Here is a 20,925-nt window from a genome sequence, read left to right as displayed (position 1 = left end):
CAGCTGCTCAGCAAAGCCACCATGCAAGGGAATTGGTGATAATAATATTACAACTACATTGGGAGCATAATGTTTTCAGTTACTCTGAGGTATGTGGTAGTGGGGTAAGAATTAGAAAATGATTGGGAGTCCATCACAAAGGACACAAAGCTACTGATCAGCAGTATTTTCTTAGTTTTGAAAGATCTGTCTAAGAGAAGAAAGAGAGACAGAGAGAGAAAGGAAGGAAGAAAGGAGGGAGGGAGGGAGATTCCACTTATACAAAGATCAGGGTTCTTCATGCCCTGAATTGAAAGAGTCTTCAACCATGCAAGGACCATTTATTTCAACACCCCGCACATGGATGGTATATGAGATTTATAAATCTGTTTACTAATTCTGGCAAAACCCAATCCCTGACTAGGTGATTCTTGATTTTGGAAGGGCTACCCTTTGGGAAAACTGTCAGATTACCTTCCAATGCCAGACAGACCATTTCTCTAATTTCTAAAACCCAATTCAACACATTCTGACTTCTATAGTAGTGTCATCCAGATGAAATACGTATCACTGATATGTATGTATTTAGTCACTTCAGTTCAGTTCAGTCGCTCAGTCGTGTCCAACTCTTTGCGACCCCATAGACTGTAGCCTGCCAGGCTCCTCTGGCCATGGGATTTTCCAGTCTAGAATATTGGCACGGGTTGCCACGCCCTCCTCCACAGGATCTTACCAACCCAGAGATCGAATCCACATCTCCTAGCTCTCCTGCATTGCAGGCAGACTCTTTACTGCTGAGCCAGCAGGGAAGCCCATATACCGCTGATAGACTGGCCCAGCAATGTTCAAGGAGGCATTTGGGTAACTACATCGGATGCTGATTAACATGATAACCCTTATGAAGTTACAGTTAATATGTTATTCTGGTCAATCATCCGTGGGGGGGGGGGGGTAGCAACATAAGAAATGGAAATATCACATCTATGTATTCTTGAATAATATCAAGAAAGTGGTGTGTGTGTCCTGAGTGTGTTTGTTAATGTGCTAGGATATGGGAGGTAGTCTGTAACACGTGTGTTTGACTAACTGTGCTTTATTTGGGAAATAATTATTGCTCTTGAATTACTACAAAACTCTGCCTTCCTCCCCACCTTTGCCCACCTGCCAAAAATACATATATCACAAGTCAATGTGAAAGGTAAAACATTATTTAAGGAATAGCAAGAAGTCAGCCAGGACTGTGGTAGGTTATGATGTAGAAATATTTACTCCTTTCCTCACCTCCAGCTCCTTCGGGGTTAAACACTCCCTGCCCATCAATGGTGGGGATGACCACAAGATCTGTTTTGGCCAATGGGAGCTGAGAAGACATCCTGCTAATTCTAACTTAGGCTCTAAGGGACATCATGCTTCTACTTGTGTAATACAGTCGCCAGACTCCACCATGAGAAGAATGTAGATAGAGAGCTACTTCCAAAAAACGTCTAGAACAGACCAGACCAAATCCACAGTTTAGAGGCAGCCTCTTTGATCACAGGCCTGAAACAGCCAAACTCTAGCTACCCAAAGACACACTCAAGGAAAAAGAGAAGCTTCTTACTTATGCCTTGAAATGCTGTGGTTGGTTGCTATAAAACAACAGCAGACTGATATAGGAACAAAAATGTTTCTACAGATTATTTACATCATGAATGTATGCCAAATGTCGATAAATTAACACTGTTGAGGGGAATCAATTGTAATTATGTTGGCCTGTCCCAAGGACTTTGTGGATAATGCAAACAAGATGGATGCCTATACTTCCCCCTGCCACCTGCCTCCTGGCTCCTCTTTAACCTTCACAACCTTAAGTCATTCTTTAAGGGTCCAGGGTGTTTCATCTTCTACAAGTCTTCTCTTGTTGTTATTTAGTCGCTCAGTTGTGTCTGACTCCTTTGTGACCCCATGGACTGCAGCCCTCCAGGTTCCTCTGTCCATGGGATTACTCAGGCAAGAAGATTGGAGTGGGTGGCCAGTTCCTACTCCACGGGATCTTTACAACTCAGGGATTAAACCCATGTCTCTGCATTGGCAGGCAGGTTCTTTATCACTGAGCCACCAGGGAAGCCCTATCACAGCAAGCACTATTCACTTATATGTTTGATTTTCTTCTCTAGCGTCTCAATAAAATACTTGACTCCTTCCAGTTTTCTCTGGACTTCCACTATATGGCAGAGTCAATTCTGGCTTCCTTAGAGTTAGCTTTACACGGATGTCTAGACCCCCAACAAGGTAAAGTCTGTGATGGACTGACCATATTTCTGTCATTATTAGTCATATTTGTATGTACTAGACCCTTAGCTAGATGTCTTTATACAATAGGTTCTGAATAAATGTTTCCAAATTGAAATCTCACTCACACACAGACAGACAGACAGACACAGACAGACAGACACAGACAGACAGACAGACAGACACATACACCCCATCCATGTGACAGGAAATATAGAAGGCTCTGCTACCATAAGGAAAACTACTTGGGGATTTTTGCTTTTCAAATAAGTATATTCTGTGAGAAAATTAGGCCATATTTTAAAGATATCATTACATTATTGTCATCTCTACAGCATATAAATGAGAAATGATATTTAAAAAAAAACACAAGCAGATTTGGAGCGTAAAAATATTATGGCACCATGTATAAATTATTTCCGCATTCAGTCAAAATAAGAATTCTGAGGGTGTTACCATGGAATAAGTTCTTTGGGAGGATGGAAATTACTGCTCAACTTTTTTTTTTAATTTTTATTTTGCTTTTAAAAATGTACTTGCTGCCAAGATCTCTGGACAAATGTATATCATAAAAATACATAAATAAAAACCACAAAGAAAGTAAAATAATAAGACCAAGAACTAAACAAAAACATCATATTGAGACTCAGATATGAATAAATACCAGCTCAAATAAATATAAAGAAAAAATTGCCAAAGTAATATATCCCTTCAACTAAATTTTTCAGTTTCTGAATAATCCATATTCCATATATGACTCAGGAGAATAGGGTGCTTGTGCTTACATCAGGATAGAAGCTACCAGGGCTTCGTGAGGTGAGGAGAATAAATAACATGGCTTCATTGATTTAATAGCTTTTTTTGCACAAAACACTCATGTACCTTTAATTTAGGGACAATATTCAATTAAACACTGATGCTGCCTTTTCCAAAAATATGGCTAGATTCTTTAGCCACCAATATCACAATTTCCTTGTTGAAAGAAAATCAGTAATTTTTAGCCAATGTCCACTGAAAACAAATAAAAGCTGAGCTAGAATTTCAACCAAATATCGACTTGCTATCATATTACTATTTATAAGTCTGATGTAAGTCAAGAGCATCAGGTTACAGTCTTGGTTTCATCATTCTTGGTGGAAACTTGGCAAGTCGTTTACTCTCTCCAGGCTCCAAGTTCCTTGGGAGCTGGACTATATTTAGGTGAGTAATTTTCTTTTCTTTCTTTAAGGATTTTTTTTTTTAATCTCTTGCCACATTTTTCTGTAAGACATTTCCACCTCTTCCCCACAATTACTGGGAGTAACTGGTGGTGGGAGATAGAGGAAAAGATGCTGCTGATGGTGAAATCTCAGCACATTTGGGGACTAGAGAACACGAGGGAGATTATGGGGTGGTTGTGACTAAGAGCAAGCACTCAGGAGGGCTCAGCCTGGGACAGGGTGCTGACTCTGCCACTGAGAGTCTATGTAGCTCTGCACTGCAGCTCACTGCTGGTAAACAGGCTGACGTCTGTACTGGGCGAGGAACATGGCCAGATGTTGCGTATTATCACCATTCCTATTATCAAAGGATTTGGTTGCCCTCCACTTTCCTAGGATCCTAACAAAATTTGAAGCAAGACAGCCACTGGGATTTGGACACAGATGCCAATCGGACAGGTTGGGCAGTTACTAAACACCAAAATGCTAGGAAAATGAGTGGGTCCACAAAGATGTCACTCTATCTTTATATGATCCATTTGTTTGTATATTTCTGGCTATCTGGGGTACTTGGCAAAAGTGAGAAAGGCCATTAAGTCAGGGAATAGAATTGTGATCATACTTCCAGGTGTACCTGGCTGGCCTTCATCCATAATTTTAACCACTGGGGTGTGCTGGAAAATCTAGGCTTGGCTGCGGAGCAAACTGAGAGCATCCCCATGTCTGAGAATCAGCGGTGGGCAGGTTCTGGCCAACAGGTGAGGGGTTCGCAGGGATGTGTAACGCCAAGCAGAGGTGGAGATTTGGCCAGAAAAGGGAGAACAAACAAACAAATAAAAATCATGTAAGACACTTGGAAGAGTACTGGTGCCAAGGATACAAACTTGTATATACAATCATCATATTTCAACTCTGTATTTAAAGGGGGAGGGGAATCTACTCATCTATAAGGAAATTCACTGCTGAAGAGTGAAAATTTCTACAATTGGTTTTATATACTTTTTCAATTCATTGCCTCACAGCTACCCTTTTTTTCTATTCATTGATTCACAGCAATACATTTTTAGCTAATGGGGTTAGGGAGCAAAGCTGGGCCCTTTTAGGAAATTGGGGAAAATTCATAGTCATTCAAGTTTAGCTTCCAACCAGGCAATGAATATTTATAATTTTATACAGTATCTACTAAATATTACCAAAGATATTAATAGAAAATGGGAAAGAATATGACAATAAATGTAATGTTATGTTCTGTTAAACGTTTCTGAATTTCAAATTTTAAAAGTCACCTCTACCACAAAATGACAAGCTAAATGGAATAAAAACATTTCTAGCATAATGACTAGACTGTAGACTAATGATTAACTGCGATTGAATCTAGCCACTCTGAATAGAGTTTGGACTTGAATCACATATATTAGGTGCAATTTAAATTGTTGCTGTACTTATTGAAAATAGGAAGGTAAGTGGCCACCTTCTTATATGATACAGTCCTCTTTCATATAATAAAGAACACAGAACCAACAAAGATGCCTAAAATCCAAATGAGAAATCAAGATCTCTGAGAAAGTGGAACCAGAGGCAGAGATGCAAAATGAACACTTTGGGTCAAGAGATTCCAGCAATCATGCAAAATGATTCAGAATAGGAAGCTACTAAAAATAAAGCTCCTCAAAGCACCATCAGGTTCATCCAGGAATATAAAATCCAAACAATAACATTCCACAAGATCCCAGGAAGGCGTCCTGTGCACACCAGCTGATAGTCATCACTAAATACCACCAGGAAATGGTTAAAAAAGTGTTAAGGGAACAAATGGAAAACTGCCCTCATGAATGTACCAGCATTCCTGAAAGGTGACTTAGCAGGATTGCTTTTGTGGGATAAAAAGATAAATCATACAATTGCATGGATGACCTTCATGAAATTGCTCAAAGGGCAGAAATTATCATGAGGACTAATTTTTATAAGTTTTGAAGACAACTCTTTAGAAACTAAGCTCACCAGATCCCATCTATATTTTGGGGGAAAAAAAAAATAGCTGAAAGCTTCCTTAAAAAATACCTTAACTTCTCTCCCATCCCAGCCTAATGCAACAACAATGAAACGCACTGTTGTTAAAGAATTCATCACCCCCATGTCAGATCAAATCTTGGCAAAATCAATGTCCTGTCAAATCGACTAACATAAGACCCTTAAGCACATTAGAACAATTTAGAACATACCTGTAAAGATAGAGGCACAGAGAGAGAGAAAGCAAGAAAGAGAGAGTGTTTTTTTTAATAGGAGAAACACATCTGGGTTTAATAATTATAAATCCACAGATATTGAAAGTCATTGATAGACGAATACAGGAAGTACCTGACTCAGTCTTGTTGAATAGCTTTACTCATTATTAAAAAAAAAAAAAAACAACAAAAATCTACCTTAAGTCTAATATTTTTATTTAAAGGAATATATATTATGTAACATGGGCTTCCCCAGAGGTTCAGCGGTAAAGAATCCACCTGCAATGCAAGAGACACAGGTTTGACCCCTGGATCAGGAAGATCTCCTACAGGAGGGCATGGCAACCTACTCCAGTATTCTTGCCTAGAGAATCCCATGGACAGAATTACCTGGCAGGCTACAGTCCATAGGGTGGCAGAGAGTTGGATACGACTAAAGTGACTGAGCTTGCACGCATGCACAACGTGAATACTGCCCTGGGATTATTCCTACTTAATTTTGGAGCACAACTTTATAAAAGCACTAAGAGCTGTTTTCTAAAGATACAGGTCGAAGTCAGAGCAGCAGGTTACCCTCCCCTGCTTTCTGTAACACAGGATAACACACCTCAATTTGTTTCAATTTGAAGTAATCCTGTACATTATAGTTCCTCAAGAACAGAGCCCCTTCAGGGCTCCTAAAAGTCACTGGATTTGTAATCTGTAAATCAAGGCCAACTCCCAAGTCCTTGCTAGTTGCACTCAAGGGAACAATAGTCACAGCATCATATCTAAATAAAGAGTTACTTTTATATACATCCGCACATACAGTTGGATGCAGAGTGAGAGAAAGAGGAAGAACGTGAAAACGCTGAAATATACTTGCAACAATATAAATCCCTTTCACTTCCACAGAAAATGTCACATAATCTTGATTTTAGAACCTGGAGGACTAATCTAAGAGACATTGGTGCAGCCAATTTAAAGCAGCCACCAAGCAGAACATTGTATCTACTACAGAGAGAGAAAGAAAAAAAAAAAAAAAAGATAAACTTAGCAAGATTTTTCTGAACCAGCTTTGTTGTGCATTGATTGGAAAGGATGGAGGAAATGAATGGCTGTTCTGTTTCTGTCAGGCAATTTCCTAAGACCAAGGCACTCAGGAAAGGGTCCCTACAATTTGAAAGTCTGGTTTACAAGGAGCCATAGTAAGGGGCATTCATTTCACAGAGCACTGACAACACCTCACTACCCAAGAATATTTATCTTTATTGTTACCATTATTCATTCAGTTGATAAAAGTCAGATTGCTCTTGAAAATCTTTCTGAGGCTCTGATGGGAAAATCCAACACTGAATCCTACTCATACTTATTTTTGCTCATTGTGTTTTCTAATACAAAATGTTTATTTAACAAACAGAATATAGAAATGAAGTCAATTGCTTATAATCAGGAAATCAATGAAGGGTCAAAACCTTCTGCCAGATGATTTCAACTACAATATAAAATGCAGTTATTTACAGTACAGGAAAGGTACATTCTAAAATAAAGGTGTCCACATCAACTGGCACTTAAAACAAGTCTGTCCTCTTAAAAGCGACGTTCTATTTCAAATAATTTTAAATGACATTTAATGACTTCAAGGCAAATCCCTAGATGGAAACTGAAGACGAGCTATGGTGTGACAAAAGCTGACTTAGAATCACTCTGATAATGAAAATGTAAGCCAAAATCATTCCAAATAAATCTCACAGGCAAACTGCAAATGCCACACAGCTCTTTGTTAACTCAGGTTTTGCCAAGCTGTACAAACTGTCAAGAGTGCTCACGGCTTTCCTAAAAATAGACACAGGTATAAATGTTTAAGAAGGAAAGAAAAGCTTCCACTTAAAGCAAATGTCTTCCATTTAGGATCAAGAATCTAGCACCGCAAAGCACACCCAGTCCAAGGAGAAGGAAAAGCTGTCACCTACCGTCAAACTTCTTGTGCCTGGACACGAACGTGGTGCGCACAAAGTGGCTTGTCCCCTCCACCAGGTTTTCAAACTCCAGCTTGCTCTGTTGACTGAGCTTGTCTTCCATTTCCGTGGTACAGCACGTGTACTCTTGAGGACAGATTCTTAAGTGTTCTCCTGCAAGAAGGAAGGAAATGTCAGCACAGAATGATCAGGCCTTCAGGGTGTTTGTTTCTCTGGCATTTCCCTCAAATACTGGGGTCTCTGTTTCACCAGCCCCTCAGTCCTGTCCATGGACTTTTATCTGGGCCGTGGGGTGTCTACCATTCCAAATACTCCAGACTCAAGTTGAACCTGAGCCCACGGTCTGATAGTCTCTGTCCTCCCCAATAAATTCATGTGTTGAATCCTAACCCCCAAGGTGACGATGTTAGGAGATGGGGCCTTAGGGAAGTGTTTAGGTCATGAATGGGATTGGTACCCACACTCAAGACCTAGAGAAGAGTCCCCCAAGAGACCGAGCTTGCCCTTTCTGCCACATGGGAACACAGACAAAAGATGGGGTCTTGAATCAGGGAGTAGACCCTTACCAGGCACTGAATCCACAAGTGATGTGATCTTAAACTATCCAGCCTCTGGAAATATGAGAAGTAGATGTTTGCTATTTATAAGCCACCCAGTTTATGGTATTTCTGTCGTAGCACCCAAAGTGACTAAGAGACCTGACATTTAGTTCCAGCCCCTGTCACATAAGTAGAGGTACATTAAAGACCTCAGAAGGCCACAGGGTCCCTGCTTTTATTTGAGATGTACCAAGTAACAACAGGTGACAAGAGATGCAACACAGTTATAAGTGTGCTTATCTTTAGAAATCTCGAGTGGGGCAAGAAACAGTCAGCCCATCACCATAGGCTGTTAGACGGCGAGGGCAAGAAGAGATGGCAATCATTCACTGAGTTCCATGTCTGCCTGTCTGACCGTCAGAACGCATCAGCCTTCCTCCCTGTGAGACCAAGTGTGATTTTACTGGCAGGTCTCCCATGCCACGCGTTCCCTTGGTTGACATTCCTTGTCAGAGAGAAATGTCTCCTGCAAGGGGAAAGACGCCAATGGGTTTAATTAATGCTTATGTCGTAGGGAAATGTAAAGTAAAAGCTAATGAAAGCCTTGGGTTTAATTTGATAGATTTATCTCTGGATATACTGGGCCGCTTCTTTTGACAATATTGCTTTCTTCAGTGCTCTTCGCAAGTGGAAGCCAAACCCTGGCTTGCTTCATGAAATTAAAATGGTCTGTTATTGCATAAAATGTGAATTTCCAATTGATTCAGCTCCGTTAGTGTCAAAAATGTTTAAGAGAGCCAGTGGAGGGAAGAAGGAATATCCACCCAACATTTTGCTAAATAAAACCAACAAATTGCCCCTGTGATTAAAATCACCGTAGGGCATGGAGAAAGCAAATGAACAGAGTACTTGATGTGGTGATTAAAATTCATTTATCATGTTTAACAGCACTTATGTAAAATTATGCCCCATGTGAAGTATAGGGTGCCTGTCTCATGATTCTTCATGAAGTTGGATGCTTTCATGCCTACTTAAAACAACCTCAGAATAAAAAAAGGATCATAGGTCTGCATTAAAGTTAGAACTTATATAATTCCTGAAAGGGAAAGAGACCATAAAACATTATGAATATCTTTTTTAAAAAGGAAGGAACATGCAGTGTACTTGAGAATGATAAACATCAAATTCAAGGTAACCGTTTCCTCCCAGGAGGAATTAGGATTTGAGAGAAATTACCAAATACTTTTAGCTGTAATCTTTTACTTCATAAGTTGCCAGATATTTGCATGGTGTTTATTATATTACTATCATTACTTTTCTGTGCAATTCAAATATTTTCTAATAAAAGCTTAAACAGTATGTTATGAAAAATTATACCAGAAAGGAGGGCAGGGGGTACATATGCATGGGGCTTCCCTGGTGGCTCAGAGGTTAAAGCGTCTGCCTGCCATGCGGGAGACCCAGGTTCGATCCCTGGGTCGGGAAGATCCCCTGAAGAAGGAAATGGCAACCCACTCCAGTATTCTTGCCTGGAGAATCCCATGGACGGAGAAGCCTGGTGAGCTACAGTCCATGGGGTCGCAAAGAGTCGGACATGACTGAGCGACTTAAAAGTAGGGTAGGGGGTACATATGCATAAAGACAAAACAAACTGCTCTGGACATTGAGAATCCAGCCTGGCACTCATGGCCAGGTCACCATAGTCTATTACACATAAACAAGCTCACAAAACACCCACCTCAGACAAGATCATTCTGACACCATGGACATGAGACAAAGCAAGGCCACATAAAAATTTTGTCTAAACACAGACAAAAACAAGGTGATTGTGCCATCCAAAAGTACCAAACATCTCCCCTCACTGGCAAGATGAGCATCTGTACTTTTACATTTTTCCTTCTATTGATTGATCTTCGTCATAGTCAACCCCCTTGCTGGTCACATTGGTTGAGATACCTTACTATGGAATTACCTCCACTTTCTGAGAGCATTTGATCTAGGGTGAAGGGCTGCTTCTTTGAGCACTTCCCACACATCATCCACCAAAATCCAAACCCTATCAAAGAATCTGTTAAAGTCCCTCTTGGGCTTCCCAGGTGGCAAGAGTGGTAAAGAACCCACTTGCCAACGCAGGAGACACAAGAGGCGTGGGTTTGATCCCTGGGTCGGGAAGAAACCTGGAGGAGGGCATGGAACCCACTCTAGTATCCTTGCCTGGAGAATCTCATAGACAGAGCAGCCTGGGGGCTACAGTTCATAGGGTCTCAAAGAATCAAGTACAACTGAAGCGACTAGGCACCCATGCCTGCAAAGTCCCTCTAACTGAGAAATCCTGAGATTCTATATGGTATATTCTCACTTGCTGAATTGAGTGATAACTCATTCGACACAGGTGTGTTCCTGATGGGCTCTGATTTGAAGGGGCAAACCATTCCAAAAGGGGGTGGGATAGGACATGAAAATTTTGAAATTTTTCCCCAAGTGCTTCTGAAACTCACATCCCATTGAGAAGCATAGTTCTAGAGTTGAAGAGACTGGAAAGGAATAAGTGTGGCAAATGGTCCACAAATCACTAATTTTCTTTTTAAAAATATTAAAACTAACTGATAAGAACAACACTATTTCCAGATCAAATAGATATTTAATATTAACAACTCTGCAGAATGATCATTTCTCTGACCTGTTATAAACTACTAAAAAAAAAAAACAAAAAACAAAAAACTCTATTCCATTTCTACTATATCATCCACAAATGAAACATCCATTTCTCAGGATTTAGTAGTACATTGGGACTGCATTCTATTTCTGAATCATTACAAGTGAGTTTACAGCAAAAGGCATGGGACTTCTGGTGAAAAACTGACCAAAAGAAAATAAACATTTCATGACCTGAGGGTAATAGTTGTACTGGGGATATTTGTGAAAGAAACCCTGTGGATCTACATTCATGAAATTAGATGGATTGGTGGTTTTCTAATTTCTAATCGCTCCAAGAAAATCAGTATTTTATCTCAGGTGATAAATAAAAGGAGAAAGGTACTTATTAGCAGGGCAAATTTAAACCAAACCTGTTTCTTCTGTGTGTGTGTATAAGGCCATGAAGATATATGTAGGCAGTTGACTTACTAGTGCAAAGCAGGGTGATATTTTTTTTTAATGAACTATAGTGTCCTTAAGAAGGTAACTGATGTCTCCTCCTTTGTTCCTGGCAGAGAGAAAAAAAAAAACTAAAGAGATGGAAAGACAGAGATAGACAAATTAGAAAAAGTGAAGATATGGGGAAATCACCAGAATGTTGAAGAATAATGCTACAAGAAGAGTGAATCTTTTATGCAAAGTGCCTCTTAGAGAACCTAGGAAGAGACCACGATGATGTCCCCAAACAAACAGAACCAGAGGTCATGAAACATGCAGTCCATTGAGACTGAGCCTTGCTTCCTTCCTAATGCATCACTGGAGAAGAAGGTTGTGGAGGAATTAAATTCTTAATAGCTCCTCTCTCCCCCTCATCAGAGGCCACTGATAACTGTGAAAACAACTGATGACTTTGACTGGCCAAAAAGACTTAGGACAACTGGCTAATTCTGTTTTGAGTGAGAGTGTTAATCTGTTTCAGTTTTGACCCTAGAACAGGGTCAAACATAGCCTCTGGCCCAAATCCAGGCTGCCATCTGTACTGGTAAGACCTGTAAGAAAAATTGCTTTTAAAAAAATTTTAAAAATGATATTATGTGCTATGTGATGCTTTATGAAATCCCAATTTAATTGTCCATAAATAAAGTTTTATTGGATAACAGTCCCACCCACTCATTTATACCTTGTTTATGGCTGCTGTAGGGTTAGAAGAGCAGAGTAGTTATGAAAGAGACCATAAGGTCTGTAACACGTGAAGTATTGACTTTCTGAAATCAGACATGACAGCTACTTGGCTGGATAAAGTATTACCACTCACAATTTCTCCACAGAGCAAGAATATGAAACTTTTCTCAGCTTACATACTTCCTGACACTTATAAGTATTTTTGTTAATAATGGGTTTCTTCCCAAGTTGTACTTTATGAAGGTGAAAAAAATCTGTTGTCCTTTTAGAGTTTCCCACCCACACTCCTTTCTCAGATCCCCTTAGGTTCCCTATATGTTACCTATTCCATAACTAGATATAATATTTAACTCAATTGGAGCACCACCAGGCACCTCCAAGATCACTAATAATAAAGATACTAAATAGATGGTTCTGGAAGGTCAGGATAAGAGACAATAACGGCAGAAAATGTAAGGCTGAAACTTTGATGACTGTGCCTTGACATATCAAACATGTATTGAAAATCTCCTCTGTGCAAATCATGATGGTAGGTTCACATCCAGTAAGATTAGATGCAAGGTCAGGCAATCAGTTTATACATGTGATTGTTTTTTAGGGCACCTGAAGTTCAGGCTAGTGAATTCCCAACTTCCTGAATTTTTACAGAAATCATCATTAGCTCTAAAATAAATATTGGTATTACTCAGCCATAAAAAATAATGAAGTAATGATATTTGCAGTGGAAAGAATGGACCTAGAATTGTCACACTGAGTGAAGTCAGAGAAAGACAACAATCATAAGATATTGCCTATATGTGGAATCTAAAAAAAAAAGGTACAAATGAACTTATCTATAAAACAGAAATAGAGTTACAGATGTAGAAGACTAATGGTTACCAAGGGCTAAGAGGTGAAGTAGAGATAAATTGGAAGGTTAAGGCTGATATATACACACTACTATATATAAAATAGATGACTAATAAGGACTTACTGTATAAGACAGATAATTCTACTCAATACTCTTTAATGACCTATATTGGAAGAGAATCAAAAAAGAGTGGATATATGTATATGTATGACTGATTCACTTTGCTCATTTCACACCTGGAACTGACACACGATTGTAAATCAACTATACTCCAATAAAAATTAAACACACACACACAAAGAAGGAATCGAAGCTGGGATTTTATTGTAACTAAAATAAATAAGGGGGATGGTAAATGTGAAAGAAGGGAGTTCCACCGGAAGACAGAGGATGAGTGAAGGCTCTGGGACATACACTCACACCGTAAATTGTCATCTGTTTTCCAAGACAGAAGAGATGGAGCTGTTCCTCCCTCTACATACTCTTTTCAACTACGTGTCACCCTTTCTTTACAAAGTCTTTCCATGAATGCCAGCCCAGGAGTTCGTTTTCACTCCAAGATGCTGAGGTAACAGCAGAAATGTGACGCTTGCCAGATGGAGCTCCCTCCAGGGAGGGCCCAGTGTCTGAAAGCCTCCAGGAATAGACCTGGTGAGTGGCACGGTGGGAAAAGCAGGAGACAGGAGGCCCTCATTTACCGCAGATGCCGGCCTCTGTGGGTCAGTGACCGGAGACTCACTGCCCTCGGAGGTGACACATGGGGACCTCAGAATGCCCATCCCAAATAAACAAACAACAAAAATGCAATGCACCGAATGAGTCACATTTCACAGACGACAGACAGCCAAACACTTGGTTTTATAGAGCTTGGAGCGTGGAGGGAAATGACTACCCTGACACTTCCTAGAAGGTAAGTAGGAGGCAGGGAGGCTCACAAGGGAGGGACTATATATATATAGTTATGACTGGTTCGCACAGTTGTATGGCAGAAACCAATGCAACATTGTAGAGCAATTATTTTCCAATTAAAAAAAAAAACAGAATAAAAGCAAGCTGAAGATTATTTTAAAAAAGAAAGTAGGTAGGAAATAAAAAAAAAAAAAAAAACTCAAAAATACAAAGAAGATAGCAAGAGCTCCCAATGCAGAGCACTTCAATGTCTGATCCTATAAATTCCATTTGATTAGAGTGCAATATTTGTCTTAGACTTGGCCCTCTTCGGAGCATGTGTTCTATGCCAAAGTTCTCTCAACCTTGAACTATTAGAATCCCCACAGTCAATTAGCTGTGTCTGGTACCCAGATAGAGTCTCCTCATCATTTGATATGTCACGTCAAATAACCATTCATTTTGTTCATCTGGTGCCTGGTAAGCTGACTGGAGCAAAGAATCGAAGGAAACAGGTTTAGGAAAGTTAAGAGTAAGTGAACTTTTAGCTGAGTTTCTGATAGCTAAGAAAATTTAAATTGGAGTTAATAGTCCTGGACTGTTTTTAGTATTATAAAGTTCCTCTATGAGCTAATCAGAAGTGGCAGAATTGAGAAAAGCAGTATTTTTCAAATCTGTGTTCCAGTTCATTTCCTTAAATTCAAATTCCCCAGACCTCCAAATAAGCACTTCTTTAACATTTTTCAGTGTGAAAGGTTATTATAAATGATCCTTTCGTGTCTTGAGGGCTGCTTTTCTTTCACAAAGTTGTTCGGTGCCATAATCAGAAATTTTTAAACTTTCACACAAGATTTGAGAAATTCAGCGGATCTTATCACTCAAAGAAGCTACAATTGTGTCCTCCTTCATGTTTTTGACTTCCTGATAAAGACTTTGACTACCAGTTCCCTTAGTTACAAAATTTTCACTCTGCATGCTGTAAAAATAATTCTTTGAGTGGCACCCATGAGTTGTTTAAATCTGTTCCAAGAATTGCATAAATAGGATTTCAAACATAATGCTCTAAGTTGTAAAGATCCCACCTTCATGGATCTTGTGCCAATGTTTCTGGCCTTTATCGTTTCCTTGCATTTGTTATTTCAGAAAAGCTGATGATCTGGGGCTGAAGTTAGGGCAAAGAATAGCAATGTGGTTAAAATTAGCAAAGAGTAAGGAGTTTGTGGGACAGAGAGTGGGCAGTGCTTGAATCAGGATGGTCTCAGAGAGTACGCAGCAGCTGGAGTAGGAAAAGCTATCTTTGCTTTTTCTCACATCTTACCTTGACTTGATATATAGTAAAATTATTAACCTTGTCAATGGTTTGATCTTTTCATGCTGTTCATGGGTATATATATTGTCACCATGCTTATTTAACTTATATGCAGAGGACTTCATGCAAAATGCTAAGCTGGATAAAGCACAAGCTGGAATCAAGATTGCTGGGAGAAATATCAGTAACCTCAGATATGCAGATGACACAATCCTTATGGCAGAAAGCAAAGAGGAACTAAAGAGCCTCTTGATGAAGGTGACAGAGGAAAGTGAAAAAGCTGGCTTAACACTCAACATTCAAGAAACAAAGATCATGGCATCCAGTCCCATCACTTCATGGCAAATAGATGAGGAAACAATGGAAACTGACAGACTTTATTTTCTTGGGCTCCAAAATCACTGCCGATCATGATTGCAGCCATGAAATTAAAAGACGCTTGCTCCTTGGAAGAAAAGCTATGACCAACCTAGACAGCATATTAAAAAGTAGAGACATTAGCTTGCCAACAAATGTCCATCTAGTCAAAGCTATGGTTTTCCCAGTAATCATGAAGGGATGTGAGAGGTGGACTATAAAGAAAACTGAGTGCCGAAGAATTGATGCTTTGAACTGTAGTGTTGGAGAAGACTCTTAAGAGTCGCTTGGACTGCAAGAAAACCAAACCAGTCCATCCTAAAGGAAATCAGTCCTGAATATTCATTGGAAGGACTGATGCTGAAGCTGAAATTCCAATCCTTTGGCCACCTGATGTGAAGAACTGACTCACTGGAAAAGACCCTGATGCTTGGAAAATTCAAAGTAGGAGGAGACGGGGATGACAGAGGATGAGATTGTTGGATAGTATGACTGACTCTATGAACATGAGTTTGAACAAGCTGAAGGAGATGGTGAAGGACAGGGAAGCCTGGAGTGCTGTAGTCCATGGGTCACAAAGAGTCAGACATGACTGAGCAACTGAACTGAACTGAATAGATGGATGAAATTTAAATAGAAGTGGTTTCTCCTTGTCTTAAAATGACTACATCTTTTTAAATTCATACATGTAAGACTTTGAAACATTTAATGAAAGCACTATCCTAATATAAATGATTGTCAATATTTGTAAGTGAAGATGCACAAAGGTGTATACACAAACACAAAAGAATGCATAGCATAGTCTTTCCCAGTATTTAAAGAGAGTAAAGAATAGAAAGATTTTCAGAAAATAATTGAATTGCTGGCAAGTTTTCTTCTTCTGCATAGGCAACAGCTCAACAAAATTGTGGTTAAATTTCACAGGGACAACAGCAAATCTGAATGACGAGGTAATTCCATGATTCAAATACACCACTAACAGCCACTCAACTTACCACATTTCAAAAAAAAGCTAATGAGAAGCAAATATAAAATGTAATCTCAAAGCTAATTGATGAATCAGAGTTTCATAGTTAATTATTCTAAATCCATAGGCAGGAGGGTGCTTAATAACAGTGTAAGTTTTTGGCATCTTGGTCACAGTAAAAGGTAAGAGGTGAATTATTGCACTGTTCCTTGAGTCTTTTGAGCCTCTTCTAATCATATCCCTGTATTTAGTTGTTGAGGTATTAACAGAATCAGAAAAACATTAGAGTGAGAAATGATCAAAAGGCAGTACCCCACTGAGAGGTGTACCAAAATTGAATTGGGGAATGATGGACAGTGGAGAATTAATGAGCATGCTATCCCAAGAGATGCACCTTCTGATAAACACCAGTCTGATCAACTCAGTGGTTTTCCAAGGGGACATTTCCTTTCTTACTCCTCTGAATATTACACTCACCAGGTTGTAGTCTCAATATAAAATATTGATACAGAAAGTAGTCATGTTGATAATAAAATCTCAACATCCAAAAGTTAATTTTTTAGTCTCTAGATTGTTCTCTAAGAAGGAAGTCCAGTAAAGAAATCTTGATCTAATTATTTCTGCATTTCAAAATCAAACTGAAAGTTTTCTAAGTATGGAAAACTTCAGTTATAATCTGTAAGCATCTGAGAACAAGATAAGCAAAAAGCCAAGTCAAGGTTTTGGATTCCTTCATGTCCTTCATGTCCACTCTTTGATATACACCTATCTTTTTTCTTACATTTTTTATGTATTGGATTTTCATATGGCTACTCAGTTCTTTAGGATATAAATGCATTTTAATTGTTTGAATTTTAACCAGAAGTAAAATAGTATTTCTTCTAGTCTAGGAGTGTCACAGAAAATTACAGTTTTGTATTAATGTGGCTAGGCTATGGTACCCAGTAATTTAACGAAACATTAATCTAGGTGTTGCTGTGAAGGTGTTTTGTAGATGTGGTTAAGATGTGTGATTTTAAGTAGAGGAGATTACTCTCCATACTGTGGGTGGGCCTCATCCAATCGATTGAAAGCCCTCATGGGCAAAAACTGAGGTTTCCTTGAGAAGAAGAAATTCTGCTTTAAGACTGAAGCATCAACTCTGAGTTTTCAGTCTGCCTGCCTACCCTACAGATTTCAGAACTGCCAGCCCCAAAATCACATCTCTTGAGCCAGTTTCTAAAAATAAACCTCTCTCTCTATGTATACTCAAAAATACATATACATGTAGGTTATACACAAAGTTTAGAACCATTGCTTATTCTTTTTTCCCTTCTCAGTGCCCATCAATCCCAGTATCAGAGATACTGGGTGAGTGTTGTATTGGTAACTGTTTAACAAGCAACTGTAGGTTTTGAAGGGGCATCCTAATTTATAGTTTGGGAATTTCCATGGTATAAATACTCTCACCACAACTGATTTCTAGTTACCAAAATGATGCCCCTGAATTTCCAGTTGGGAATAGACACCATCACATAACACTTCTTCCTTACAGATACAAAGACATCAAGAATGTAAGTAATAATAAAATGATTAGAAAGTGATGAGTTTTGAAAATTTATTACCTTATTTTTAATATAATTAATTATAAATTTATACAACGTGATTTTTATTTTTCACAGCTTTCAGTATTTGTTGTACCTACATTTGAAATAGTTCTACATAAAATAAGTTAAATACTAAAAAACAAAGTTAAAAATAAAAATGAAAACTTCCTTTTATACAAGTGACTAAATTAATTGATACATGACAAGCAACTCAGTATTTTGATACAGCAGCCCAAACTAAAACAGGAAGCATGTGGCTTGGAGTATCCGAGAGCCATGTGGAGGCTCTATGAAGAGGAAAACAGCAGATTCCTGATGCCATTTCATCTCTTGGACCAAGTTGTGTTTGAAAACCCAAATTCTCCCACATTAGTCAATCATATATACAATGTGGTTTTTAAATAATGATTGCGTTTAACAATAGGTTCAAAAATTCCTGCAAAATTAACTGCACTCTCATTGGCTGGCATGTGCCACTTCTGGTTGCACCATGGCATGAAGCTCAAGTATTGTGTGTTGTTGACTGGCTTCTTCTTTCAATTACTTGAGCTTCCAAGGTGGCTCAGACAGTAAAGAATCCACCTACAATGCAGGAGACCTGGGTTCCACCCTTGGGTCAGGAAGATCCCCTAGAGATGGGAATGACTACCCATTCCAGTATTTTTGCCTGGAAAACTCCATGGACAGAGGAGCCTGGTGGACTATAGTCCTTGGGGTCACAGAGTAGGACATGACTAAGGGACTAACACTTTCACTTTTCACTTCAATTCCTTAGGTCCTCAAATTCAATGAAAATGATCCTAGACCAATGGAATCTGCCATTTCTATAACTCACATTGGGATCTAACGGCCAAATACCTATTTGCCTTAAAAGAAAACTGGTTCTCCCCAGCCATCTCTAGCTACTAACGTAAAGAATTTCCCAAAGAGGCTAGAAAGAGTGAAATAGACTAGTTATTTTAGGAATGGGGACCTTGGCTAAACTGTGTGCTTAAAGGAAAAGTCACAATGAGTCACAAGCAGGGATAATGTCATGGAAGGGTGAATCAAGGTAACTGACCCACATTTTGCAATTTTCATTCCCAGATAGTGGCTGCTATTCCAGGACACAGGGAATAGCAGAGTTGAGACAGAAGCTGTTCCTCTATGGTACTGTTATAAAAACCTAAGGTTCACTATCCCATAGCCATCTGCTCATGCCCACTGTTGTTAAATCCCAAACCAGTCATTATGAGCCTGTCTTATTCATCTTTGTGGTACTCATTGCCCTAGCATAGCTTTTAGCACATGGGACGTTCTGTAACAAATGGTGAGTGCATTTGACTCTTCTGTTCTTTTCAGTCCTTCATCCATTCCTTCGCTTATTCAATTACCATTTATAAAATACAATTAACAGGTTAAGTAGTATGCCTGGTGCTAAGGGATAAGAAGAGCATGCTTAAGAAGCTTGGAGTCCAGCATAGAAAGATGCATCTATATTTAAGACCACCTTACTGATAGGCATACGATCTAAAGGAGTACATAATTCTCACCATTCACTCACCTCCTAGATCCTAAGCACAGCATTACCAACAGAAACTCTTTAATTGTAACTTGCCTACATACTCTCTCAGTAAGCAGCAGAAGTACTGCCTATCTTTCATGTTTCAACAGCAAGCAGGAACATCCAAGGAAAGGTTTCACCTGTTTCTCTCACTTCACCCTGGTTTGCATATCTTTCAAACAACAGGACCTGAATTCATTTAGCACAAGTCCACAAGAATTCATGTTTAAAATAAAATAGCGTACTTCAGAGCTGATCATATGAATTAAGGGTAAGTGTTTCTTATAAAAGCTTCCAATATAAATAACTAATGAGAACCTATATATAGCACAGGGAACTCTACCCAATGCTCTGTGGTATGTAAATGGGAAGGAAATCCAAAAATGAGGGGATATATGTGTACATATGGCTGATTCACTTTGTTATACAGTGGAAAATAGCATTGTGAAGCAACTATAGTCCAATACATTTTTTTTAATTTAAAAAATAAAAAGAGAAACAAAACAATCCCATTAAAAAAGTTGTGCTAAAAAATAAAAAAAAAAAGTTGTGCTACTCAATGCAGTAAGATTAGATCTCAATTACAAGGAAAAAAACTATTAAAAATTCCAACATATGGAGGCTAAATAACATGCTTCTGAATAACCAACAAATCATAGAAGAAATCAAAATACGCATAGAAATGAGTGAAAATGAAAACGCAACAACCCAAAACCTATGGGACACTGTAAAAGCACTGCTAAGGGAAAGGTTCATAGCATTACAGGCTTACATCAAGAAACAAGAAAAAGTCAAATAAGTAACCTAACTCTACACCTAAAGCAACTAGAGAAGGAAGAAATGAAGAACCCCAGGGTTAGCAGAAGGAAAGAAATCTTAAAAATTAGGGCAGAAATAAATGCAAAAGAAACAAGAGACCATAGCAAAAATCAACAAAGCCAAAAGCTGGTTTCTTGTAGGATAAAAAAAATTGACAAAGCATTACCTAGACTCATCAAGAAACAAAGGGAGAAGAGGCAAACCAACAAAATTATAAATGAAAATGGAGAGATCAAAACAGACAACACAGAAATTCAAAGGATCATAAGAGACTACTACCAGCAGCAATATGCCAATAAAATAGACAACTTGGAAGAAATGGACAAATTCTTAGAAAACTACAACTTTCCAAAACTGAACCAGGAAGAAATAGAAGATCTTAACAGACCCATCACAAGCACAGAAATCAAAACTGTAATCAGAAATCTTCTAGCAAACAAAAGCCCAGGACCAGATGGCTTCACAGCTGAATTCTACCAAAAATTTAGAGAAGAGCTAACACTTATCTTACTCAAAATCTTCCAGAAAATTGCAGAAGAAGGTAAACTTCCAAACTCATTCTATGAGACCACCATCACCCTAATACCAAAATCAGACAAAGATGCCACAAAAAAAG

General features: G+C 38.8%; 1 protein-coding gene and 1 non-coding gene across 2 annotated transcripts in view; one reads left to right on the top strand and one right to left on the bottom strand.

Moving 5' to 3' along the window:
• Positions 1 to 20,925, bottom strand: part of GPC6 (glypican 6) — a 1,190,689-nt gene that overhangs the window by 885,125 nt on the left and 284,639 nt on the right. Inside the window, exon 2 of the mRNA XM_061133003.1 lies at positions 7,627 to 7,785. Within this exon, the coding sequence (XP_060988986.1) occupies positions 7,627 to 7,785 (159 nt within the window). The remainder of the gene's footprint in view (positions 1 to 7,626; positions 7,786 to 20,925) is intronic.
• TRNAG-GCC (transfer RNA glycine (anticodon GCC)) lies at positions 9,585 to 9,656 on the top strand. Its single transcript has one exon. It is a non-coding gene; the product is annotated as a tRNA-Gly (tRNA).

The sequence above is a fragment of the Dama dama genome, chromosome 30 (genome assembly GCF_033118175.1).
Source record: "Dama dama isolate Ldn47 chromosome 30, ASM3311817v1, whole genome shotgun sequence".
In the NCBI taxonomy this organism is placed as follows: Eukaryota; Metazoa; Chordata; class Mammalia; order Artiodactyla; family Cervidae; genus Dama; species Dama dama.
This window is presented reverse-complemented; position numbering and strand designations above follow the sequence as displayed.